This window comes from Lactuca serriola, chromosome 8 (assembly GCF_051521515.1).
Source record: "Lactuca serriola cultivar US96UC23 chromosome 8, Lser_US96UC23_V15, whole genome shotgun sequence".
NCBI lineage: Eukaryota > Viridiplantae > Streptophyta > Magnoliopsida > Asterales > Asteraceae > Lactuca > Lactuca serriola.
The window spans coordinates 153,844,835-153,865,889 of NC_136415.1; the positions used below are offsets into that span (position 1 = coordinate 153,844,835).

At 33.4% G+C, this 21,055-nt stretch overlaps 2 protein-coding genes across 2 annotated transcripts; one reads left to right on the forward strand and one right to left on the reverse strand.

Moving 5' to 3' along the window:
• Window positions 1-212: 212 nt before the first annotated feature.
• Window positions 213-1,801, forward strand: LOC145069235 (cytochrome b-c1 complex subunit 8-like). Its single transcript, XM_079016180.1, has 2 exons — window positions 213-506; window positions 1,539-1,801. Exons 1-2 carry the CDS (start codon window positions 337-339, stop codon window positions 1,585-1,587), a joined length of 219 nt encoding a protein of 72 aa, XP_078872306.1. The 5' UTR covers window positions 213-336; the 3' UTR covers window positions 1,588-1,801.
• A 714-nt stretch (window positions 1,802-2,515) lies between these two features.
• Window positions 2,516-4,023, reverse strand: LOC145069155 (large ribosomal subunit protein uL16). Its single transcript, XM_079016116.1, has 4 exons — window positions 3,901-4,023; window positions 3,052-3,553; window positions 2,894-2,975; window positions 2,516-2,750 (listed from the first exon to the last, which is right to left on the reverse strand). The coding sequence occupies exons 1-4, from the start codon at window positions 3,908-3,910 to the stop codon at window positions 2,682-2,684; spliced, it is 663 nt and encodes a 220-aa protein (XP_078872242.1). The 5' UTR covers window positions 3,911-4,023; the 3' UTR covers window positions 2,516-2,681.
• Between the last annotated feature and the right edge of the window lie 17,032 nt (window positions 4,024-21,055).

Genomic DNA, 21,055 nt, shown 5'->3' on the forward strand with positions numbered 1-21,055 from the left:
GGTGTTCACGCGTAGATGATCTTGCCACGTAGGCCCCACATGTAGCCATCAAAATTCCATACCGCAAAGCCTAACACCAAAGATATGAATAGAATGATGAGGTGCCTTAAATGATTCATGAATACACAGCTATTCGACGCAAACTGAAATTTGGGCTCATGACCTTTTTTTTCACCGAAAGGCTGGCTATAAACGATAATGGCCCAGACAGAAGAACGTTCCAGACACTTGGATCAAATCCTAGGGCTTTCTTACCTCTTTGTCATTTTCAATCGGAAGCTCAATTAGATTGAAAGAGATTCTGAGAACTAATTGATAAGATCGGAGCAATCGACGATGGGAAAGATTCCGGTGAAGGTAAAGGCTGTGACGTACGCCCTGTCTCCGTTCCAGCAGAAAGTGATGCCAGGTCTCTGGAAGGATTTCACGCATAAGATTACTCACAAGGTCACCGAGAACTGGCATAGCGCTGTTCTTCTCGTCGGCCCGGTTGTCGGCGTCTACGCGTAATTCACAACCCTACTTTATATATCTAAACGATGTTGGCTATATCTAATCGCTTTTAATTTTTATGTTCTGCAACGTTTCAATTATCTGATTACTTACAGATCCATATCTAAGCATAGCTGTGCTCATCCGTTGCTTTATGCTTATGATTTGATCTATTGTCGTCTCTAAAATTGTATATGATTGTGATGAGTTGACTAGGTCAGCATAGTTATGGATCCGTATAGTTGTAATGCTCTCTTTTTTTTTACTCTCTCGACTAGAAATTGATTCAAATGATGAGCATACATATGATATATCTCTGTTAAGTTTGTCTGTAAGAGAAGGAACCCGAAGGACTTGAATTTGGAAAATTGTGCATTTGTGCTTGGTTTGTTTGCCTGAGAGATCAATTTATGAACTTGTGTAATGACAAAGATGATAATGGGTTAACTGTTATATGTGAAGAGTTGTTGCTCTTTTTGTGAAATGCCATCATTTTTACTCTAGATTTCATTGATGAACACATATTGCCTTTTAGGAAATTGGGTTGTAAGTAGACAAATAGTTTGTTTAGGTGTTTGCTAGTTAGAATGTTTTCCTATATCATTTTTCTAAATCTCTGTATCTCTCATAACCTGTTATACATAATACCGATTTTGATTCTGATTCTGATTCTGATTATAACAAAAAAACTCTTCTCATTTTTAGCAATGTTTTGATATAAATTTTCTCAAAAACAAACAACCATATTGATTTGGCAATATTTTAAGAACATTGTTTCATCATTTTGTTCAAAGGATTTTTATGCTTAGTTAATGTTATAGTTATGGCCATATGAAATGTTTTTCTTTAACCCTTTTGAGTAATAAAGCTTTAGTTTCTATCCTTACCATACTTTGAAATGATTCATATACCTGTAAATATATAGCATAATATTTTGTCTCATCCAAAAGTTGGAACAAGGTAAATGTGGAAAAGATGTGAATGCCCTTCTCATCCTCATTCTATTCAGTGTAATAATCAATAATTTTATTTATTGGTTCATGCAGGTATGTGCAGAGTTACCAAGAAAGAGAGAAATTGCACCACAGATACTAAAATCAAACTCAATTTGGCTTGTTGAAGAGAGAGGAAGAATAATAATATGTTTTGTTGTAGTAAATGAAGATATTGGTTTATGTGTGTTTCTTTTAAACAAGATACTTCTTTTGTGGTGTGGATTGGACATATGTAATGGTGATTTGATGCATATATCACCTTGTTAAAACGTATCTTTCCTTTTTCTAATGTCATTTTTCTGTTTAGAGTTTCATGACATAATTGTTGCTAGTGTTTTGTTTTTTCTTTAAGATTTGCATATATTCTCAACTAGGTGTGAGCCCTATTACATGGGTGTATTTAAAACAATTAAATATGTATAAACATTTGAGAAATTTGAATTTATTAGAAAAATGACAAAATATTGAATTACTAAAATTAAAGTGTTTTTTTTCTCTTTTAAATTTAAACAAATCATTTAGATAAAATAATCAAAGCAAATTAATGAGATTTTATTATGAAAATTTGAAATTATAAGGAAAGTCTATTAATGAAATTGATATACATTTATTATTAAATTTAAATACCATATGAAATTTAATAAAATAGGAAAACCATAAAATTACATATTGAATAAAAATTAATTCAAAATAACCACAAAATGACATGTGGCAAAATGAATAAGAATGTAACAAGTGGCAAAAAAAACCCATTTATTTAGAGAAGACTAGTTAGCATTGATGTTACACTTTAGAATTCCTTTCTTTTTTTTGTAGTTTAAGTCGATGGATTTATATGATGTATATGATTGAGGAATTTTGAGGTAGAAAATTGGAACTAAAAGTCAAAATAGCAACAAGGAATCGAATTTGAGGTAGAAAAATGCTAATTTGTAACTGTAAAATGGAGTAACAGCGGTTGTGGTCAATATAACAATATTCGTGAAAATTGCTTACTGAATGAATCCATAGAGTAGTAAAATATAAAGTGTACAAAGGAAGCTTTCGAATTAGAAATATTAGATGCAATACATTCTCATTCTCGTTACAACAAAGAAGCAAACGAGTATTGAGTTCTCAAAAATAAAAACATTTAAACATGACTGAAATATAGTTTATTAATTAACAAGATACTCTAAATGAACAAAATCCACTTTAAGCAACAGCATTTATAAATGCTCTTCCAGGTTGACGATTTGCAAGGGGTCCATGGCATCCAAGAAGCTGCAAAATAATTATTAAAAAGAATAAGCATACAATCCGAGACTTAAGAGATCAAAATAAAATTAAACAAAATAGAGATTAGCATTTCTAATCAAACACAAAAAATGAACACATTTCTCATATGTCATAACAAAAATAAATACCTTGGCATTAACACCATCAGACATGATGCGATTCTCAGATTTCCATTGCACATAATCAGTCCTGCTAAACTTGGTAAATCCCCTGTAATTAACAATCATATTAACATTAAAAAAACATTTCTTAAAAATATAAAATTAAACAAAATTCTTTTACTTACCATTTCCTGCTAACAATGATCTTTTGTCGACCAGGAAACTTGAATTTAGCCCTTCTCAATGCCTCTTGAGCATTCTGACTATTCCCATCTTTGCATCTAACAGAAAGAAGAACTTGACCAATGCTAACACGAGCACATACTCCCTGTGGTTTACCAAAAGCACCCCTCATGCCTGTTTGAAGCCTATCAGCACCAGCACATGACAGCATCTTGTTGATACGCAACACATGGAATGGATGAACCCTAACTCTCAAATGGAAAGCATCTTTTCCTGCAAATTTGGTCATGTATTTGTTGCAGGCAATTCGAGCAGCTTCAAGTGCTTCACTTGAGACATTCTCTTTCTCCCAACTCACTAAATGGACACAGAAGGGGAACTCATCGACTCCTTTCTTCTTCATTCCAACATCGTAGATTCTGATTTTGGGATCAGGGACACCTCTGCAGTATCGTGATTTGGGGTATGGCTTGTTTTTGATCTGTCTGTAACACCTTGCAGGTCCTGCACGATAGAATTTCGTGTTGGTTAATTCCACATCAGTTTGCAGGATAATTTCAGTTTTATATGTTGCAAAATGCAAATCGAGGATAAAGTATATGTAACAATTATCATCGAGCTGTAAAATAATGATTCTGTAGAATAGTGTTAATAGCAGGATAACGTATTCATTTCGAAGACAAAAGCCCTAAATTACAGAAAAAATGAATAAAAACAGTTTTAATGTGCTACGAAAACGAGATTTGAACTCATGTGATTGGATCTCAGATATAACTAAACATAGAGCATAGATGTCCTGAATTTGAATAAATTGCAGAGAAGAAAGAAGAAACTAGAGGTAAAAGACGTACTTCTTCCCATGGCGAAGTTTTTCTTTGATCGTTTGATGCTCTGCAAAGTTACCAGTGAAATCCTAACAAACGTATGAAGAAGTGGTATTTATAGTTTGCGGGACGGGGAGATCAGTGGGAATGGGCCGGGCTTACGCATGGGCTTACGTCAGCTAGTTCGGTGCAAATGGGCAGCTGTTCGTGGTTTCACACGTTTATCTTGACTTTCTAGAAGCATCCACACGTTTATTACTTGATAAATCAAATTCCCTTTACTTTTTTTTTTTTTTTTTTCATTTAACTTATCAGATCAAGTGTTAATTCAAATATCATAATCATAATCTTATAAGTAAAAAAATGATAGGTGGATATTTAATTTTGACAAAATTTCATAATTGCTCCCTATGATTTGTAAAATATTATATTTTAAGGATTTTTATAAAAAACGTAACATTATTGTTCCGTATGGTTTAAAAAATTATATGAATGATCATTCTGATTTTAACTTTTAACTTTTAAGCAGTTAATTTTTTTTCTAAATAATCAAAATGCATTTGGACCAAATTTGAAAATTATCTATACCTCAAAGATTAATTATGAAAATTTTAATATATATATTAATATATATATATATATATATATATATATATATATATATATATATACTTTATTTTTTTTTTCAACAATTTGATAAAAAAAAATTACAATTTGACCTTTTGTTTTCTATTTTTTTTAATAAAAGTTTAGTTATTTATGGATTCAATTTATTTTGATTCAAGTAAGTGAATTTAAATTCGATAAATCATGTTGAAACCATTTTATTTTAAATTTTTCTTATTTATGAATAGAATCGATAATGTTTTTTGTTTTGTTTTTTTAAAGTTCATATTTTTTACTTGGATGCTTCACCAAATAAACGAAATTGTTATTTTTATTTACTTAAAATAATTATTAGGTTAAATCTTATATTGAATTTTGTGTTTTATTTATCTTTTCCGAAAACAGTAAAATGTATGAATATATTGGAGTATATTACAATTTTCATGTTTGAGGTTTTTTTTTTATTTTTTTATAGTTTTGGTAACTTACAGTTTTTCTATTTTTTTTATGTTGATTCAAGTAAATAGAAATATTATATTTATATTCGTAATTCTTGTCCAACTTTTTTTCTTTACAATTTTTTTGTTATTTAGTGGCTATTATACTTATGTTACGACCAATTAAAATAAAAAAATAAAACACTTAGTTTATTGAGAATTAATGTTTTAAGATGCCATATTTGCGATTTATAATTATTAAAAAAGAACAATAGCTAAAAAAATTTAAATGTAACTTGAAAATTAAATACCATTTCTATATATGATATCAATAGTTCAAAATTCTAGATAATATTTTTTTAATTTGATAATAGAGTAAAATAAAAAATAAAAAAATAATAAGAGTCGGACTCCATTATTAGAGTAATTATATTTTTTAATAGTTTAAATTCAGATCCGGACCAAATTGGACCGATAACCAAATAACCAAAAAACCGATTTAGTAGGAAAAAAAATAATGATAATGATAACTTCAAACTTAAAATTGGTAACTATAATAACCATGGAAAATTTTAAAACACATAATTCAATATAAACTTTTACTTAATTATTATTTTCAATAAATAAAAATAACAACTTCGATTATTTGAGTATCCAAGTAAAAAAAAATATGAACTGTAACAACATAAAATTATAAAAAAATGTAACGTCTCAAAAATCATAACAAAATTAAACTTTTCGAATCAACCAATGTACTAAAAGAAGTGTTTACAAAACCATTGTTTCCAAAACATTATCTAAAAATAGACTCTCCCAAGATCAAAAACATGAAACCAAGGATGTGTACAGTTGTAACACCCAAGTTTTGAAGGCCAAGAAAGGAAAGAAAACCTTAATGTTAAGGGGCGACTCGGCGAGTCAGAGCGGGATCCAGGTCGGGGAGTAAGCGACCGACTCGGCGAGTCGGCCAAGGTGACTCGGCGAGTCTGGTCTGTGCGAGGAAAACCCTAATTCCGGGAGTTGTATCCTATATAAAGGGTGTTATGTCCCTCCCTCAGCCCCCATATCATTCCAGAGAACCTGTAAACCCTATATTTCGTGTGAGCTTCCATCATTTGAGAGATATAGCTTTGGAGGAAGGAAACTTTGGAAAGGAACTTGAAGATCAAGAAGGTTGCTTCAAAGGAGAGGTGTGTGCTCGAGATCTACTTCAGTTTGTGTTCATCTTGGAGGTATTAAGCTGCCATTTTTCCCTTCTTTGCATCTAGATCTATTTTGTCATGAGATTTGGGGGTTTTATGGTTGATTGAGACCCAAATCGGGTTAGGGGCTTAGATATGTTGTTGCCACTTCAGATCTATTGTTGGGATGGTCCAATATGTCATAAAGCATCTGGAGATGAGTAGTTGGTGAAGCCCTTTTGTCCTTAAACCAAACCCTAGTATGTTTTGCGCCTAGATCTCTTTAGTTATACGTAAAGTTTGCAACTTTACGTGGGGATTGAGCCTTGGAAGTATGGATCTATGGTTTGGAGTCCCTGCATGACTCAAAAGTCCTCTGCATGTATGTAGATCTGATTAGACTCGGCGAGTCATTTGAGTGGACTCGGCGAGTAGCATGAAGATGAGGAGGAACTCGACGAGTGGGATGAACAGCTCGTCGAGTCGGATGATGTTGGGCATGAACTCGGCGAGTTGGAAGAACAACTCGGCGAGTTGGTTGAAGATTGCCTGGTACTCGGCGAGTCTGTTCTTGGACTCGTCGAGTCAGGTCGCGAAACCCAAACCCTTCGAGTTGAGACTCGAATCAGTGAGTCGGTTGGAGACTCAGCGAGTTGGACAGGTCAGGACTCGGTAATCGTTGGAATCGGCGAGTCATGGACTGACTCGGCGAGTCATGTCGGGAATGGAAGGACCCTGAGTATAGGAACTCGGCGAGTCAGTAAGTGGACTCGGCCAGTAGGGTTGACGTGGAAAGGTTGACTTTGACCAGGACTTTGTCTTAGGCCAGAATTGACTTGGTTGTCTTTCGGGGGTCAGTTAAACTAAGTGTTGCATTGATATTGATAGCTCGGGGAGCAAGTAGAGCAGGTTTTCAGTGAGTGGTCGGACAACAGCTAGTGGGATCATCAGCAAGTTTCAGCCAGTGCAGGTGAGTTTCCCTTTGTATGAATGGGTCTACGGCCACAATGCCGGCCCATGTAGTTATGAGTAGAAGACCCGGGGGTTAGCCCTAGGCACAGTATGCTAGTATGATATTCGTACGAGGTCCAATGATAGAGGGCGGGTGCCCAAGGAATGGTTTATGTGATAGTTTATGCTTGTTGTCTGTGTGATACTTGTATGTGCCTGGTAGGGAGGTGAGTGTGGGCGAGGTCCCGTATCTCACCAATAGCAGAGTGTGGATGGTATTCCACATCTCAGTAGCAGCAGTCCAGGGGCGAGGCCCAAGTTAGGAAAGGAGTAAGGGTGGGCTGGGCCCGTATCTCACTATCAGCCGGAGTATGGACGGGGTTCCATGACTCATCAGTAGCAGGACACGGGCGGGGCCCAGAGATAGGCGAGGCCTTAGAGCAAGAGCCGTTAGTATATGTTTAGCTTATGCGATGTTATGCGATATGTGTATGTGCTATTATATGTTAGTGGGCGGGGCCCTGTGACAAGCGAGGCCTGAGTGAAACACATCTGTATCCGAGCGGGGCTCGAAGCCAGGCGGGGCCTGGAGCGGCGGGGCCGTTGTAGCGGGCGAGGCCTGAGGTAGGGGGCGAGGCCCAGGATAGCGGGCGTGGCCCAGTATGTGCAGTATGTGGTTATGCTTGGTATGTGGTAAGGTGAACTCATTAAGCTTCGTGCTTACGGTTTTCAGTTTTGTTTTCAGGTACTTCCGGTAGCGGAGGGAGGAGCTCGGGGTGATCGCATGGCACACACCATAGTTTAGACAGCCTGGGAATGTTTGCTTTGATAACGAACATGTATTTTGGAAACTATTACGCTGTTTATGTTTTTAAATGATGAATTTGCTTAAAGTAAGGTTTTATTAAAAGAAATTTTTAGTCTTGAATTTTGGGACGTTACAACGGTCACGCTTTTGCCTTGTCACGGTCCTTTAAAGTACCTAAAACAAAACTAAAGTTGTAAGTCAATGCTTAGTGAACTCCCCACCCCCACCCCAAAGTACCAGCACATAAACATAACAAAAAACAACATGCATATAGAGTCTTCAGCATCACTAGACCGCCTCACCGGGCCTACAACCTATCTGGACCGCTCTTTAGGCCTTCGGCCTGACTGGTCCACCTTGCAGGCCATCAGTCTATCCGGACCGCCCTGGGTATCTTGGCCTTGAACACAAAGCAAGACCGCCTCAACCCGGTACACCATCATGTATCAACATATACCATAACAATCAATAACTAGCATATACAATTGGTCATATAGATCTAACAGATCACTACAACATAACAACATACGGTAAAACAAGGATATCAATCGAATAGGCCGACCTTGGTGCCTTCGACCCGTAAGTTCATTAAGGAAAACTCACCTCACAGTATGACGAATAGTTGATCAGTACTCTACTCCTAAATACTGACTCAACCCAAATCCTAAATGTCTAAACATTTCCATTCTAAATTAATAACATTTCCCCAAAAATACCCTTGGTCAAAACTGGTCAAAATCAACAAGTCAACTAAGTGAACACAACCGAGTCAACTCAGCCGAGTTGACTTAGGCTTCGTATGCGAGGCGTACTAGCTGTCCGGGGAGTCGGGGCCAAATCTGCATACACGCAGCGTACCCTTCGGTACACCCAACATACGCAACAGTACCCTACTCAACCCATTAGGTGCTTATTTCTCCGACTTAACACGTCCCATTGTAGATCCAAGGCTAAAATACCATCAAGAGTCATAAAGTTCCCAACTTTATGACTTTGCATGTCCATTAAGTGCTTAATACACAAACTCTCAAAATCTTAATGCCTTAAGACCTTTTATAGCATGCATGGAGTAAAACTAACCATCAAGACCACATTTTTTTGACTAAAGACCCTTCATAAGGTCTAAAGGACGACTTATTTGGTCAAGCGCATGCCATGCTCAAGAATCACCATATTTGGGACCAAAAGTACCCTAAAGAAAGACATGGTTAGATCTATAAGATAGAGTGGTCAAGTTATGAACTTTTTACCTCCTGGAGGTTGCTAGCAAGCGTGGAATCCTATATTTAAGTTGCTTCCAAGCTTCAAGGTCCTTTTACCAACTTCTGCTTCTTCAAGAACACCAAAAGGCACACAAATGAGCTCAAAACATTCTTCTCACCTAGGGTTTGCTAGAGGCTCGAAATCTCAGATGGGGGCTGATGAGAGAATGATAGATGAAGCTATAATGATGCTTATATATGGACCAAACCTAAAAATTAGGGTTTGAAATTTCTCTACATAAACAAAACGTTCTAATTATTTTCTTTCTGATTATATATTTTTAAAACAATGATTATATATATATATATATATATATATATATATATATATATAACGTTACACATTTTGATATTAACTCGTTTCTCTACGGTCCATATTAACAAACGCCGACTTGTGTCGATCAATATATGATTTATTAAAATTTAATTTACATACATAAATAGAAATTTGAATTATGGCACCATTTTTATTTTTTATTTTTTAATATCTATATTATTAATTACTCTTATTTTTAATTTTTTAGTTATTCAATTAATTTAATATCAGCAAATCATAGTATATTATTTTTTATAAATTTTATATATGTATACATTTTAATTATATATAATGACATTTTGTCTGAATCAATAAAAAAATAAAAATTTATAGAATGTTAGTTGTTTTACTTTAAAAATTAAAGAAGACAAAACTTCATAAATGGTCCTTATGGTTTCACAAAATCTGAAGTTTCATCCATAATTTTAAAAAAACCTCACGGATGGTCCCTATGGTTTCAAAACTTTTAACAAAAGGTCATTATTGCTAACTTCGTTAAGTGAAGGATATTTTCATCATTTGACTACCACAGTGACCATTTATGAGGCTTTGTCTTATTTAAAAACAAAAGAAATAAGAGAGAGAGAGAGAGAGAGAGAGGTGGAACCCACTGTATATTAAAATAATTAATTTTTTTTAAATAACAAAAAACTCATAAATGGTCCATGTAATAGTGAAATGATGGAAATGACCTTCACTTAACGGACAAAACTTGACGAAGTTAGCAATAATGACCTTTTGTTAAAAGTTTTGAAACGCAGGGACCATCAATGAGATTTTTAAAATTAGGGACAAAACTTCAGATGTTATGAAACCACAGGGACCATTTATGAAGTTTTGTCATTAAAGAATAACTACTCAATCAAGAAGCGTGAGAATCTGGTTGTACTTTAAACACTAAAGAAAAACTATTATAAAGGCATGAAAATGAAATTTATAAAAGTGCAATGTATTAATGGAGGTTTCCCTCAATATCCAAGTTGCTCAAATTTTTGAAAAATCTTGGTATATAATCTTTGAAGGCTTAGCTTAAGCTATATTTATGGCTTCTTTGAAAAATCTTGATAGGGTTGTGTCTGAAGTTTGATTATTATTTTTTTTTGTATAGTACTTAACTTTCAGGTATTATTATAGAGAGCATAATTTTTCTCTTCCCTCCTTCCCTTCTTACTAACAACATCATACTTTCCTAAACTACCAATTAAGAAATAGTAAGGTACTCTTATTGATTTGTTTAATATTGCATCATACTTTCATTTTTCATTATTACAAATAAAACATCACACTTTGAATAAAACTAGTCAATTATAGCAAAAAAAACAAACGTACTTGCATTGATAAGCTTTTCACGGCTATAACATAAACTTTTGAGCTTTCATTTGGTCTTATTAAGATATCATACTTTGAAAACTTTATCCAATTTCTACTTAGTTTTTGGAAGATGTTGTCATATTATAGTATATAAATTCATAAAAGTACATTGTTATTTTTCCCATTCAATCCTTTTTAGGGTTCCAGCTAACAAATTAACAAATGTACATCACTATATTTTAATTTAATCCTTTCCAAGGTTCCGTTACAACGCACGGTCGTGACAAGTATAAAAATACAATATTAGTTTCTATATAATAAATTTTCGGATACACTTCAATGTTGGTGGATATTTTAAGTTCTACCGAAAAAGTTTGAAGAACTTTTATGTGAGACTACATAGATCTGAAAGATATTTTAACTTCCAAATTATAAGTTTCAAGCTATAAGTTTCTTGTTTTTTTCAAGTACTTGTTAAAATGACTATTTAAATTGAGACATTTTTGTTTAGTTGATATTTAGAAAATAGCATGGACGACATGTCATTTGTATTAAAAATAATTATTAGCATGGATGACATGTCATTTGTATTAAAAATAATTATTAAGAATATTATTGAGGGAATATTTACATACTGATATAAAACATTAAAACCAGGTAAGATGATGTATTCATTTTCCTGACTTCATAATCAATTTCATCTACAATGCAAATAAAAAAGAGCTTAAAAAGATAAAATTTATCAATCAATCAATTCTCGATGGTCTCAATTCACAAGTTCTTACCCTCTATAATCAATAAATAGTTGTGTAATGTTATTTAAAAGCATCTGATTACCATAAAATGCTTGTTTACTAGCCAAACATAAAATAAACTTTCCTCTCTTCCATTGGCAGATATACATATTGCACGATATATTAAAGACACCTTGTCACATGCGTCAAAAAGCGATGAACAAATGGCTACATAGGGCTAAACCTCATCACGACTTCACCTTAAAGTAGAGCCAAGTGTGGGACGTTTTTTGGGTAAAACCGAACCCGAATCAAGAAACTCAGTTTGTCGGGTTTTTAGGTGGTTTTCGGTTTCAGCACCACACCAAATCAACATCATTCAAGCATTGTTTAGAGAATATCATAGTACGTAGCTATAAACGATATAAGACCTAAACCAAATTGAAAATACATTGCTATAAATTATAAATAAAATTCAAAAGCCTAGATATCAAAGTATGTTGCTAAACCAAATTTATGGTTGCTAAAATTGTAAAGCACACAACCAACTTCTATATGCTCCAACTTGTCTTGTACTTGATTCAAAAAATCATGGCACTATGATGCGTGAGGCATTCTAAAACCGCATCCCATATGATGCGATGCGATTTCCATGATGTGTACAATTTTCTGGATGTGTTTCCAGACGCGATGTGTATGCTTTTTGCAATTTGCATGAGATGAGTTGTCTATTTTTTTTTAATATTAAGAAAGGGATTTTAATGAGTTTTATTGGCGACGTGGGGTTTAGATGGGTTAAATTGATGCAATTTTTTCTAACAAAAAGACTTTTTAACCCTTAAATGTCGGTCTCTCTAAGTCTTGCCACACCGCATCACTTTCGGTCCTCAATCAAGCGAATCAATTTCAAGACCCATGTTTCAACATCGATCATGTAGTTGATTATATAGATCTCGAGACCCATGTTTAATCATCGTTCCTCAATCAATTACGACATGTTTTCCTTAATCAAATTTAGCATCGACAATGAGTTTTTTCTTTAGCTTTTTGTTAACTATATAAATCTCAAATCCCCTATTTCAAGTTCTTTCTATTTGATTACTGAATTTTAGCATCGACAATCGGTTTTTTCTTTAGATTTTTGTTAATTATATAAATCTCAAATCCCCTATTTCAAGTTCTTTCTATTTGATTACTGAATATTGGCAGTGAGGAGATCAATAATTTGTTTTGTTTTCGTGAAGTCTGAATATCATCAATTCATAACTCTTTCTGATGCCTTTTTGCTAAATTCTACAACTCTACATGCCATTAGTTTCATATTGTTTTGGAATTCTGAATTCTTGCTCATTGTTTCTGAATTTAAATTGCTTTTATTTATACTCCAACAAAAGTATTTTTATGGTTAAGTAAGTACAAGGTAAAATAAGTTATGTGGAATTAAATTACAAGTATTTTGTTAATATTGGACGCATCAGGTGCATCATGCATTGGCTTCCAGCCCTTTAATGCATCAAATCGCCTCACTTTCTCAAACCAAGGTCTTTTAATTCTTTCAAAGCTCTAGCCGTCATGACTTGAAATTGAATATCAATCAGGGTGGACTAGGGATGGTATTCGGGTCGGACCCAGACCGAACCGACACAAACCTGAATAACCCGAAAATCGAATAAGGGTAATTGCATGAACCGAAAACCGAACTGATTAACCAATATGGGTTCGGTTCAGTTCGGGTATTAATCACTTCGGTTCAGTTATTACCCGAATAACCTGAATAACATGTATAAGATGACTAAGAACCTAATATAACCGAAAAAAACCAAATAAATTGTATTAGGATTCTATGTCCTGAATAACCTGAATAATAAAATAACAACGTACTTTTATACATCAACGTAAAACATTTAAAGACTAACATAACACAAAAACACATTAAAAGAATAGCATTTACATAATATATTAACATAATGATAATTAATTTCTTACTTGAGTTTCTTGAGTTGGTGCCTAATTTTTCATGACTAGACAAAATGGGAATTCATGAATCCTTAGAGACAATAGGAAAGGTCAATTTTTGGAAGTCTAAAACAAAAGGAAGGATCAACAGAAGTGATTTCGAGTTTGGAAATAGTTGAGAAGATTGGTCAATTTTGAAACAAAGAGAATGAGCGTAGGGTTTTTTTTTTTTTTTTTCAGTTATGAACGACGAGGACAGAAGTGTGAATCGTGATTTTGATTTCTGTCAATAAGAAAAAGGTGATGATGAATGTTTATTTGGGTCGGGTATTTAGAACCGAATAAGCTCTTATTTGGGTAACTCGAACCGATTAAGCATAATATAGATACCTGAAACCCGAATCAAATTGATTATTCGGGCTTAATTTGGTTCGTTTCGGTTCGATTTAAGTTTCATAGCAAAATTTTAATCCCTATGGTGGCCTGTGACATCCCCAATTTCACGGGCAGAAAAGACCGATTTGTTTATGCTTTGTTTTATAAATCAGAGTGATCGTTTAAAGAAAACGGTTGCGGAATTTGTTCTCAAAATAAAATATGATAACCATTTATCAAAACATTTCTCAAAGAGAATGTATTTTCATTAAATAATAAAACCTCGGGATGTCATGTTCCGATACAGACACATAAGCATAAACAGAACTTACATTATTTACACTAAAGATTTTACATCTCCTTTAATCTCTCCGTGAAATATATCTTTGTATCGATACCTGTGATACAAAGAAAACTGAGTGGGTCAGGCTTGGGAGTCTGGTGAGCATATAGGGTTTTCAACCCACAATAATACAATTATTATATTTAATTATCAAACAATCAACCCAATTACCCATCCCCATTATCTTCTTAAGGTTTTACCCTAAGAACCAACTATCCTTCATTCATTTATTCCTAAGGATTTACCTAAGGAATTGGCACGAAGTCCATTGCTGCCAAAGTTTATCTATCAGGTACTAAATCCATAGTTATCAGACGCTAACTCCATAGTCGCCGGGGTTTACTCAAGCGGCACTAACTCCATAGTCACCAAGGTTCACTTAACAGGCACGAAGTCACATCGTCACCAAGGTTTACTCAATATGCGCTAACTCCATAGTCACCAAGGTTTATACAATAGGCGCTAACTCCATAGTCACCAAGGTTTATCTAACAGTAGGCGCTAACTCCATAGTCACCAAGGTTTATACAATAGGCGCTAACTCCATAGTCACCAACTATCCCATCTACCCATGTTCTACCCAACATTTTCGTAGATATAAATACTTACACAGTTTAAATCATTTAATACTTGTATAAAACATCAATTCCATGCCCATTTCAAATAGACAAATAATATATAACACATAGCACGTATTTCATAGCTAATACTTTATATTTATGTGTTAGAAGAAAGTAACCACACACTGACACATATAAACAACAATATATATATATATATATATATATATATATATATATATACACATAGCACGTATTTTATAAAATACTTCATATCTATGTGTAAGATGAAAGTGACTATACACTCACTTGATTAGAAGATGATCGGACAGCACTACGACTTGTAGAAGTAGTATTCTTCGGCAGATCTGGAAGATCTTTACAAAAACCGGACTCCTCGCGGGCAGAGCTTCAGCTCGGGAATTTCACTTCTCGGGATCTTCGGGGACTCGGGACTTGCTTCGGGGCTCGGGAATGATACCGGGGCTTCGGGATATTTCTTGCACGAAAAACGATGCAAAAACGCGAGAAAAAGGGAAGAAATGAGCAAACTACTCGGCTGCCCTCGACACCCTTTTATAGGGGGCTGAAACTCAAATTACGCTGGGCGTAATTCTACATTACGTTGGGCGTAATGTGGATCAGATCGCTGACTCCCCCCTGGATAATATCGAATATTATTTATTTAAATTAAATACCGAAAATATTTAATAAACTTCAAAAATTCATATCTTCCTCATACGAACTCCGTTTTCGACATTCTTTATATCTCCGCGTAGGTGAGACTACGCTCTACAACTTTCGTTTAGACTCCGTCGGCTAATTTTGAATTTATTTTTATTATTTATTTTTAGTAGGCCGGGACAGGAAAACTCCGTTATAAAATCATAACTTCTTCATCCGACGTCCGTTTTCGCCTATCTTTTTATCGTTTTACTACAATTAATGAGATCTTCGATTCTCATTTAGATTGTTTCGGCTAACAACCGCTCGGTCTCAAATCGAATATTCGGGCTGCATAGCGCTAGTCGAAACTTCGAAAACTCATAACTTCCTCATACGGAGTCAGATTTGGGCGTTCTTTTTATTCACGCTCATGGTTTAACGTATTCTATGACTTTCATTTAGATTGCTAAGGCTAAATATCGCTCTAACATAAATTCATTTTTTACGTCGCGCTGTGTCGTGCCGGTTCTGTCGCGAAACTTCGACAGGTCATAACTTCTTCGTTATAACTCGGATTCCGGCGTTCTTTATATGTACGGAATCCTTGTAACATATACTACAACTTAGTTAAGATTATTCATTCTAAATAATCTTCTATCAAAAAATCATTTTTGACGCTTATCGTCTCTAAATTGACTAGCCCTGATCTACGGGCGTTACATGGACCATAGCAAATCTTAGATGCAATTCAAAGCTTCTACGATCAATATGGTAATAGAGCATCTAAACTAATCAATCACTGTCCTACCAAAATTTAATTAAATTCAGAATCTAATGCAAGCAGTAGAAATCGGCAGTCCGAACACATACGTTTCCACCAACTTAATACCTTAAAATTGTATAACTCTCTTTATCATTTCATCCGATAAATAAATCTCAACCTCTGTCTTATTAAATACGAGCCCATGGTGTTCCAAAATCTTACGAAATCATCTTCCCTATTAACCATGTGCTCACTATCAAAATAACTAGGATCACTTGTAAAAAGATTAGGGACAATGACAATGTAGCTTACAAACTCTTGGCTTATGTTTTAAAAAGCCGCTTATCATTTTTCTTTAGAAATATAGGGGCATAAAGTCCAACTTTTCACGTTAAAAAAGTCATTTCACCCGTTATGATAGATATCAGTGCCACATAGGATGTTTATTGGTGATTTGGACGCCTAATCAACGCATCAGTGGCAACTGACTAGGCGCCACTGCTGCACTCATGGTACCCAAGCTTTACCACATACAAAGGTGATCTCGATATAAAGACAAGAGAATGATAAAGTAGTTATTCATTCAAACATTGTAACCCTTTTCGATCTCTCTCATAAACTATCGACTTTCTCACCTTTAATACCACATGAGATCCAATATGGCTTCTTCTACCGGTTACTCATACGTCAGATTCATGATCCGAACCTAAAACTTCCAACCAACTACGAGTTATTGACAATGGAGACTCAATTCGAGCTTGAACAAATGATGGGAGAAATGTAGTAGAACTCACATTAATATAGGCGGAAGTTGGGTCTGTAAAGAAGAAGTTGAAAGTGTTCTACTTGGTGTGGATTGGCATTGCTGCACTGGTTGGGGTTTTAGTTTTTGTTTGGAGGTAGGGATGGGGTTCAATGTTGCCAAAATTATTGTTTTAGGAGTTCGGGTTGTTAATTAAATTTGTTGTTAGGTTTAAATCGGATATATGTTTGTGTTAGAGTTTGTTTTGGTTATTTTCTCCGGTGACGTTTTTGTGGGTAATTACTTTTTGTTTATTTGAGGATTTTTCAAAGGTCAAGGCCACTATGTATTTATTATTAATAATCTGGCCCGAACGTTCTAGATACGTCTCACAGAATCTAGTATATTAGTAACCAGTAAAAGAAGTCACATTTGGATTTCAAGTGGGAATTTAAATATGAGAGTCATCAGTTTATGAGATAGATCAAAAAAGATAACAATGTTTGAATGCAAACTAGTTTAGGGTTCCTTTGTCTTTTTATATCGAGACCATGTACTTATGTGACAAAGCATTGAGACCAAGGCGTCCATATCACCGATAAACATACTATATGAGTCCATTATTTTTTATAACAAGTGGAATGATTTTTTAACAGATAAAGTTGGACTTTATACTTCTATACTACTAAAAAAAAGTAAAAGACTTTTTACAACATAAGCCAAAGAGTTTGTAGGGATACAATGTTATTTTCCGGAAAAATTGCACTCATTGTCTTTTCAGAATTTTCTCTACATTTTGTTTTTGAAGTGACCAAATAACTCCTCAAATATGTTATCCACAGGCTCCAAAGTCCAAAATATCTTTTGTTTTTAGAGAACTCCTACCATAAATCATCTTTAGCTAATACTCTAGATAACATATCTTGTTGTTCATATCTAAAACCATTGAAACATGCAATAAAAAGTTCATATCTAATGTTGTCCCAATAATTGTCATATTTTTGTTTAATCAACAACCATGTGTTTCTTTTTCTTGTTACTACTTGCAAACATTTGTACAATGTTTGTTCGCATAGTCATAAGTTAACCAAAATTTCGATCCATAAATCATTTTTGTGACATTGAAAAAAATTCCTTAAATAGTCAACAAATTAATTGTTTTTTTTGCCAAATTAAACACACAAAATATATTTAACTTGCTAAGATATACTTTTTGGCCAAATTAAATGTTTTTTTTTTATTTATTTATTTATTCTTTCGATAAGTATTTTATTGGCTTCCAATATGTTTTTTTTTGCTAAATAAAACGAATCCCAATGCCCATAAAACAAAAATACAACAATTATAAGCAAAGATTGTTAATGTGATCCATTTGTTGCATGGTGTGGTAGTTTTAAATCCCAGCAACAAGATATGTTATCCAAAATATTGATTAGAGTTATTTTGATAATAAGACAATGCAGAGAGAAAATGATAATAAGACAGTAATTATCGTCTAACCATTTCAACAGTTATTTTGATAGTGATGCTGCTGATGCATGTTTAATTAATAGGAGTTAGATTATTTCGCATTCGCAAAGTTTATAAAACGTGTGAACATGGTTACTAAGACAGATGTAAAGATTTATTTATAGAATGCAATGGAATTAAAGGTTAGACAAATTTAAGGCCTTAAGTTGGTGGAAATTTAATTCAATAAAACTTACTATAATTTTGCAAGTGGCAAAATTGTTGCATCAAAGTCAGACATTTAGTAGTGATTAGTGTTGTGAAAAAAGAATTCGACCCCTTCTGATATCTAATTTCAAGTCATTCCCATTAGTTGAAATAAGAATTACAGAGAACGGGTATGTATTAGAATTTCTAATTACATTCTTAGATAATTAGAGTTTAAATTTGTAGGTATTTATGTTTTATCCTATCACTTTCAAGTTTTGTTTTGAAATTTTTGTTGAAACTAAAATTGAGCTGTATCTACTCTACCATAGTAGAGTGAAATTCCAATTTTGGTTGTATTTTATAGTTTTTTATCCACCATAAACCTGGTTTAGCAACATACTTTGATAGTTTATAACAATGTATATTCAACATAATTTATATCTAATATCATGTATAGCTACATATTATAATACTCCCTGAATATTGGTCAATAAGTGATTTGATTTTGTGCTAGAAATTGGGTTCAACAATGGGCAACCAAAAGTACAAAATTTCCAACCCGACCCGGCTCTGTTTAACCAGTAAAAACCTAATTTCCAAAGTCTAGGTCTGATTTAGGATTAGAAATTGAAAATATACGAGGATATTAGTGCACATAGTCGCATGATAAGAGCAACACATGCAAGCATATACCGCTCGAATCTGTTTATAGGCAACGGAAAAAAACTCGTGATGAATCAACTCGCATCACAAGCCAAAAAATAGTTCAACATTGCCAGTAACATTGATCATATTAACATTAAAAACGATTTACGAAATCTAAATATCACAAACGTTTTGGAATCACTGCGAAGCGACTTCAAATCGTTACAAAAATTTACAAATCAAACACGAAAAACAGAACACGCTCGTTGTATCCGTTTAGAAAGCTTGGATATCGCAAGATAAAAGATTTTGAACGAATTTATAGATTGAAAGAAAGATCGGAAGCATTGATAACAAAAGTCGATTAAGCAAAGTTGATGCTGGTTGCAGAGTGAAGGATGAACATCTGAATGTCGAAATCGAGATAGAGAATAGCTTGATATAAATCCAGCAAAGTGCAAACCCTAATATGATGTCTTCGGCTTTTTAAAGAGCTGGGCTTAATTTTCATCTCAACTAACAACTCCCCCGACGTAAGTATATTGGGCCATTTGGGCTAATTTTAAACTATTACATTTTTTTTTTTTTTTTTTTGTGAAAATAGACAAATGGTTTTCATATATATATAAAGTCGATTTTAACTTTTAAGATTTGCTTTTTTTTTTTTTTGTTAATTATGGTGAACTTTGTTCAAAACCAAACCATCTTGAGAATCATTACAAAGCATAATGTGATTGTTAGTAGTAGGGACGCACGACCTATAAGTAAGGGGAATGTTTAAAAAACCGGTTTTTTTTAGTTGAACTGGTATGGTGATCGGTTTCCGGTTCGACCAGTTTAACATGTTCGACCACTAAATAACCGGTTTTTATAATTTTCATATATTTTTTTTTTTGTGTTTTCTTATACATACATACACAAATCAATAATTTGATGTCCACAAGCTCGAATATTAAAATATACATGAAAACAATTTGTAGATCAACTTAAATACATTAAAATAATACATAACCATAAATTTTACATCAATCCACATGCATTAAAAAAAAGTCTTAGATGAATAGAAACGCATCAAAAAACTTCATAACATTTATTATTTGTTTTTATTCAAAAAAAATCCTAATAAACGTGAAACAATTACTAAAGTATATTATGCAAAAGGTTTTAATTTCACATGTTTTTATTCAGTTGAACCGGTTTAATTGAACCGGTTCAACCGAATTTTTGTAAAAATCGGCCGGTTCAATCCGGTTCAAAAATAAACATAAAATCGGTGATAATTGAACCGCTTCCTTCCCCAATTTTCGGTCCAATCGGTTCAACCGGCCGATTCAAACCGGTTTTTAAAACATCGGCCGAAACCATAATTGAGTTATCAATCTTTAAATGTGATTGATTCATTTTGTGATTTTTTATAAAAAAAATATATATTAATTAAGATTTTATTTTAAATAAACATTTAGTTCACATAATATTTCTTAAATAATTAGAACTTTTTAGTTAAATTAAAATTTGATAAAATAAGTAAATATATCACGTGATCTTTCTTTTACTTTTTTTTATGGGTTAAAATATTTGAAATTTTAATAATGCCTGCTTTATCGAATCTTAGAATAACAATATCTTCAACAAAATATATATATATATATATAGAGGGTTAGGTTCATTTGAGACCACCTATATTTTGTGAGACCGTGAGACGTATTTTTTTTATTTTTTTAATTTTTTTTTTAGTTAATTCAAGTTTTGAAAATAATATTTAAAAAAAGATTTTTTGGATTTTTCCATTTATTTTGCATTTTAAAGTTATTTTTTAGAATATGTACAATGTAATATTCTATTAGAATATTTCACGTATTTTTCAAAA

Coding starts and splice junctions, on each gene's coding strand:
- LOC145069235 (XM_079016180.1), top strand. CDS start 337: ATGGGAAAGATTCCGGTGAAGGTAAAGGCTGTGACGTACGCCCTGTCT. Junction 507..1,538: donor CCGGTTGTCGGCGTCTACGC/GTAATTCACAAC, acceptor TGGTTCATGCAG/GTATGTGCAGAGTTACCAAG.
- LOC145069155 (XM_079016116.1), bottom strand. Junction 2,976..3,051: donor ATCATTGTTAGCAGGAAATG/GTAAGTAAAAGA, acceptor TGTTAATTACAG/GGGATTTACCAAGTTTAGCA. Junction 2,751..2,893: donor CTGATGGTGTTAATGCCAAG/GTATTTATTTTT, acceptor ATTATTTTGCAG/CTTCTTGGATGCCATGGACC.